This window comes from Emiliania huxleyi, assembly GCF_000372725.1.
Source record: "Emiliania huxleyi CCMP1516 chromosome Unknown EMIHUscaffold_1209, whole genome shotgun sequence".
NCBI lineage: Eukaryota > Haptophyta > Isochrysidales > Noelaerhabdaceae > Emiliania > Emiliania huxleyi.
Genome location: NW_005201382.1, coordinates 4129 through 10383, shown reverse-complemented (window position 1 = coordinate 10383; position 6255 = coordinate 4129). Strand labels below are relative to the sequence as shown.

Below are 6255 nucleotides of genomic sequence, written 5' to 3'. Positions count from 1 at the left end.
TCACGCACCCAGTGGCTCATCGCCTATATATGAAGGTATGTGAGATGGTGATGGGAATGGGTGGTCGGGCGGGCGGGCGGGCGGGCGGGCGGGCGGGCGGGCAAGCGGGGAGAGGCGGGCGGGCGGGGCGGAGCGGGCGGGCGGGGTGATCGGGGGAATCGTGTCCACAATCGGCAGCGGCGGAGCAGCAGCAGCAGCTGCTGCTGCTGTAGCAGCAGGCAGCAGCCTGCCGCAGATTCCTGCCGTTGTCTGCGCCGCGATCCGCCGCCGCGCCGCCGCGCCGCCGCCGCCTGCGCTCGCCGCCGCCTCGTAGACGACTCCTCTCGCGCTCGGAGAGCCGCGCAGCGGGCCGCGAGGTGGATGTCAAAGAGCCGCAAAGTGGCGAGGTCATGAAATCATCAAAATTTGAGGTTGCTCGAGAGAGCCTGGAAACGGTCCCGAGCCGTAGCCCCGGTGTCGGCGCACCGCCTCTCGGCCGCGACGGGCCGGCTCCGCCGCTCAGTCGAGCAGCAGGGGCTCTGGCACAGTTTTGTCGACAAACTGGTCGAGCCAAAAATTGGCGAGGAAGCGGCACCGGCGGCACGCCGGGACGAATCCAGACTGATCACATTGTTCGGCACCGCGGCGGCGAGCCGCCGCGAGCCCACAGGAGAGCTGGGCGCCGCGGCACCAGACCGCGCCGCCAGCGAGGCGAGAGCTGCAGCCGACCGGCCGTGACATGGCAGTTGCAACGGCGGGATCTGCCGAGCGATTTTTCTTTCCATTTCTGTTTTCTTCTTTCTTTTCCTGTCTTCTTTCTTTCTTTTTTTGCATGCCACCTCTAACGACTCCCTGACCGCGGGCAGCGGGCCAGCAGCGGAGGACCCCTCTCCGGCCATGCGCCGCGGACTGCAGTCTGCATACTACTAACTCCCTCTTCTCGAGCATGGTCTCACTTCCTCGCTCTCACCAACGCATGTGCATGTCTGTGAGAATACACACGCATATGCCGACGGTCCATGCTCGAGTGAATTGTCGAAATGATAGCCGGGCGAGTCGAATAAGTGTTACTCGCCCGGCTATCCAAAGCTGCAATCCAAAGCTATTGCCCAGCGACTGAGTGTCTGCTGAGCAGAATAATGAAAGGAAGGCAGCGGTCCAACTGCTGCCCTCCGAATGCATGCACGCAAGATGGGCCATGCTCGATATGATGGTCCATGGGCGATGCCGATGGAAGCAGGCGAAGAGAAGGGCATTGCACTGTCGATGACCATTAGTGTAGCCCCTCTTCGTGAATGCACGCAGGCTTGAGGCCAAGCTGCCTCGGAGGTCGCTGTACCTGCCAGCTAGCGTCCCGTCGAAACTTCTGGAGTTCGGCGCGTGCAGCCATAGTGGTCGCAAGCTTGTCAAGTATGCCAGGGTCAAAGTCAAAGCTCTCGGGCTTTGACGCAGACAAGGAAGAGAACTCGTCCGCGAAGAAGCCCCTAGCACGTCGGCGTAGCTCGTCGGGATCGCTGTCACGAGCAGGAGGAGGAGGATCCGTGTTGTTGGTCGCATCCCGGTCTGCACCCTCTCCGTCAGCTTCGGCGCTGGCTTCCGGATCGACCTCTGGCCAGACAGAGAGGACACCGATGGATGCGCCCATCGCCAGAGACCACACGGCCCACACGGCCGCCGCGAGGTCAAGCATTCCCGAGCGCCGGCCACGCAGTCGGCGGGGTATCGAAGTTTGGAGAGATCGCTGGTCGCGCCGGGCTGTGGAGATGGAGAGGACGCTCGTAAGAGTGTTGGGTTATTAGAGGTGGACGAATCCGATGTTTGCTCCTTCCAAAACAGGCCATATTCTCGTCAATATTCTCCCACATCATCCGTGTGCCTACAAAACCTCTTACGCGCGAAGGTGGATCAACAGACCCTCCACCTCGAGAGGGACACCAAGGGCAGCGAAGAGAGAGAGAGAGAGAAGTGAGTGAGTGAGTGGAGATCCCGAAGCCGCCCCTGCATCTCACAGTGTCGCTCGGAGGGAGGAACAAGCCATCGGCGGGTGTTGTCGCACTGACGCCGGGGTCGGTGCTGGTGGCAAGCGTGGACGCGTACCTCCCACAGGCCGCGCCACAACGGCCTGGCATGGACGACGGCGCGCTTGCTCCGGCGGACGCGACGCTCTTCCTCGAGCACCTGGTGTCGTACGAAGGGATGGGGCGTGTGCGCGTGCGCTGCGGCAAGGGCTGCACTTGCACCTCAACGGTCATCGACGCGCACAGGATCGACAGCTTGCGCAACAGCTCGGTCTTTGTGACGACGCCAGTGCGTGTGAGCGCGCTCCCCTCACCCCGGTGCGAGCTGCGCCTCGTGCTGCTGAGCGAATCCTCCGGCGGCGGGCACAAGTTCAAGCTGCGCGGCATCACCGTCGTCGCGGCGGCGCCAGAGTCAGCTCGCGCGGACCAGCGCTCCGAACCGCAGCCCGCAGCACAGGCACGCTTACCTTACCGGCGTGATCGGCGTGGTACTTGAAGTAGGGGATGAGTGGCTTTGTGATTTCTTTCTGTTCACCTAAGGGTTTCTACACATGGCCCACCGCGTGGTGCTGGGGGACTCCAGAAGCCGCGTAAGGGGGGCGGCGGCGGGGTGGGCAAGCGAGCCGAGACTCACACGGGGGCGCGGGCCCACTCGCGCATAGTCCATGGAATAATAGGGGAACTCCCAGCTGCTCGCGAAATCTCCCCCTTAACACCCCTTTTAAAATAACCCGAAGAAAAAAGAAAAGAAAAAGAAAGAAAGAAAGAAAACAGACAACCCAAGGGAGAAAGAAAACAGACAACCCTGCGAAAATTCTTTTTGTGACGGCGGGTCACCAGAAGCTTCTCTGTGTTGTGCTCTGCTTCTGGCGCTTCGGTCTGTGTTTTGATGGTGCGGCCGGCTTTGACTTGTGCTCTGCTTCTGGCGCTTGCCTGCGCGGCGGCGGCGGGCGGCGCGTCCCCAAACTGTACCCGCCGACGACTCGTCGACGACGCGTCAGTTGCTGAGCGTGAATCGGCGCAGCATCTGAGGAGCTGGCGCCGGCTCACGTGGCGCTGGCTGACCGGCGGCGATGGTGGCGACGAGCGGCTCGGCGGTGATGGTGGCGACGAGCGGATCGGTGACGAGCGGCGGCGGCTGGGCTCTGCCTCGGACGACCCGTGCGGCGACCACAGCGGTCACCACATTCCGTTCACGTTCAACGATGTCGAGCAGTTTGCGCTCTTCTACATTGCGCTGTGGGCGTGCGGGAAGCTGGCCGAGGCGCTGTGGCTGCCTAGCCTGGCCGGCGAGCTCCTCTGCGGGATGGTGCTCGGCCCGCGCCTCTCCTCCTTCGTGCCGAAGCCCGACGCGGTCATGATGATCGGCCAGGTCGGCCTCGTCCTGGAGATGGTCTCGTGTGGCCTTGAGGCCGACGTGCTGTGAGGAGAACCTTCCCCGCACCTTCTCGGAACCTTTTCGGAACCTCTCGACCTTAGGTCGACCTCGACATGCTCGTCGCGTACGGGCCGCGAGCGCTGTGCGCCGCCCTCCTCGGCTCTGCGCTGCCCTTTGCGATCGCCTTTGGCCTCGCCACCGCAGTCGGCCTCTCCGCCCCCGGCTGGGACCCTTCCCCCATCCTTCTCCGAGCCTTCCTGCAGGCCTCGCCACCGCAGTCGGCCTCTCGGCCGAAGCAGCGTACGTCGTCGCCATCGCGGCGATGCCAACCGCCGTCGGCGTGGCGACCAAGGTGATGAACATGGGGCATGTGCTCAACACGCCCCTCGGCCAGCTCGTCCTGCTCGCCGCAGAGCGTACAGGTGCGAAGGGCGCCTCTTCACACGTGCAGCTGTGAACAGGCCAGCTTGTCCTGCTCGCCACTGTTGTCGACGACATCATCGCCTTCATCAACCTCGGCGAGCTCAAGGCGCTCGCCGACCCCTGCGCCGCACCTCGGGGGCGTGTGAGCTGCTGATCTCATTCGACATCAATGAGAGTCAATGAGTCATTCCCGCAGGTGCTCGCCGACCCGGATCTCGGGGGCGTGAGCTACTTGTGGCCGGTGCGCTCTCTCGTCGGTCCTCCCCCCGCTGGCCAGCCCCTCGAGGGGTTGAGAGCCAGCCCCCCCCCCCCCCCCCCCTCATGCATGGATCAGGTGCTCTCGTCGGTCCTCCTGCTGGCGGGGGTCGGCTGGCTCGCGGTGGACGTTGTGCCGCGCCTCGTCGAGTCGAAGCTGCTGCCGCGCGTGCAGCAGCGCCACCACGACGTCGTCCTCACCTCGCTGCTCTGCGCGATGGCGGTCGGCCTGATGGCGGTCTGCCACCGGACGAAGACCTTCCCCCTCCTCGGTGCCCTCCTCGCGCCGGCCCCTCCTCTGAAAGTCTTCGGGGCCTTAAGTAATGGGCGCCTCGTGGTGAGTCAAAAGGCGCCTTCCTCGCCGGCCTCTCCTTTTGCAGCATCGCCCCAGTCCACCACGTGTGGGCGCACCAAGTCAAGCGCATCCAGTACTCGCTCCTCCGACTCTTCTACGGCGCCACCATCGCCTTCGAGGTGCCCGCCCCCGACGCACAGCAGCTGTGAGTAGCGTCTCAGCACAGCTGTGGCGTGAGCAGGTGCCCGTTGCCACGATGTGGACGGGCAGGATTATCGGCCGCGGCGCCCTCTTCTTCCTCGCCATCGCCGGCAAGCCGCCGCCACTGTCCCACTGTCCCACTGTCCCGAGAAGAGCCGGATGAGCCGAGACGCGCCGAGGGTGTACAGGCAAGTTCGCCACCGGCTTCACGGTCAGCCACTACTCGGCGCACCACCGCTCGCACGACTTGCAAAACTTCCTCCGCGCCGGCTTCGCCATGGCCGTCTGGGGCGGGACCTCGAGACCTCGCGAGCAGGCCTCCTCTCCTCCGCCAGATTCACTTGGCGCCACTGGTTGGAGCAGGCGAGATCTCGCTGCTCGCTGGCTTCCAGGGCCTGGTCGACAACGCCATCGACGAGGACCACCGACTGATGAGAGTGACGAAGCAACGAGCGCTCTGTCGACTACTGTAGGTCGACAACGTCATCGACGAGGACACCTTCGGGTCGATCGTCTTCGCGGTCCTGCTCTCGGTCTTCGTCGGCCCGTGGGCGCTGCGCTGGCGCCTGTGGCACGACCGCAAGGCGGACCGGGCGCGGAACTGGGCCATCGAGAAGGAGCTCGCCGTGGAGGACGAGGAGGGAGGGGGCGACACGCGGTACCCGCACTTCGTCTACTACACGCTCGACATCTCGTGCGCGGCAAAGTTCGGCCTCCTGTCGAAGCTGGTCAACGTGGCCGTCGAACACGACCTCGAGGTGATCGATTTCCGCGTGCACGGCGCGCACGTCAAGGGCGGGCACGACGTCGTCTACGAGTTTTACCTCAAGGACGCCCTGCTCCTCGCGCACATCGACGACGCCTACCGCGAGCGGGCGGGCACGGCCATGAGCACCCCCACGCCGACCACGCTCGACGTGCTCGACACGGCGCGCGAGCGAGCGCACAGCTTCCTCGGGCTCGGACACAACGGCCGCCCGCCCCCATGCCCCCGGGCCCACTGCTCGAATGGCCCACTCACAAGAGCCGCCTGCTTCCTCGTGTGCATAGGCCGCCCCGCCTCCTTCCCCGAGCCGAGCCCCAACGGACGGCACGTCGGCCCCGCAGCGGGCAAGGCGGGGCGCAGCAGCCGCTCCGCCTCTTTCCTCGGCCTCTGCCGCACCGACCGCCGCTGCGCTGCACGTGTGAGCGGCGCCTCTTCACACCTGCAGCTGTGAGCAGGCCACGCCGACCGGCCGGCGAGCTTCCTCGGGCACGGCGACTTGCTCAAATCGGAGGAGGGGCGGGAGGCAGACACGCCTAGCTCCCCCCCCCCCCCCCCACCCCCGGCTCATCTCTAGCTCCTCTCGGCCCGGTCTCAGGCGGCCCTGATGCTGGACCGAGTACACAGCCGCGTCTCGCGCGCGAGGGCACACGCGGCGATTGGCCACCCGTCCCCCTCAGCCACGCAGCTGGCGCTGACTTCGGTGAACTTGGGGCCGGCGCACAGCGGCTAGGAGGAGGGCGAGGAGGAGGGCGGGGAGGAGGGTGGGGAGGAGGGCGGGAAGGAGGGCTGAGACGTAAGCGCCGATGGCACACCATCGCTTGGTGCACATATACCATCCTGCTTTCCACGACTTCATTCAGAGTACTTAACACTTGAATACTGACGCCGAGAGCAACAAGTGTGCTGAAACATATATGGCTTTTGGGGGATTGGGCGGGGA

General features: G+C 65.1%; 1 protein-coding gene across 1 annotated transcript; it reads left to right on the top strand.

The window, feature by feature from the left end:
• Positions 1–2886: 2886 nt before the first annotated feature.
• EMIHUDRAFT_122294 (hypothetical protein) lies at positions 2887–6045 on the top strand (the record flags this gene model as incomplete). Its single annotated transcript, XM_005790222.1, has 12 exons — positions 2887–3419; positions 3477–3517; positions 3639–3797; positions 3837–3940; positions 3995–4039; positions 4133–4325; positions 4403–4527; positions 4590–4683; positions 4738–4902; positions 5023–5054; positions 5134–5733; positions 5911–6045. 12 exons carry the CDS (start codon positions 2887–2889, stop codon positions 6043–6045), a joined length of 2226 nt encoding a protein of 741 aa, XP_005790279.1.
• Between the last annotated feature and the right edge of the window lie 210 nt (positions 6046–6255).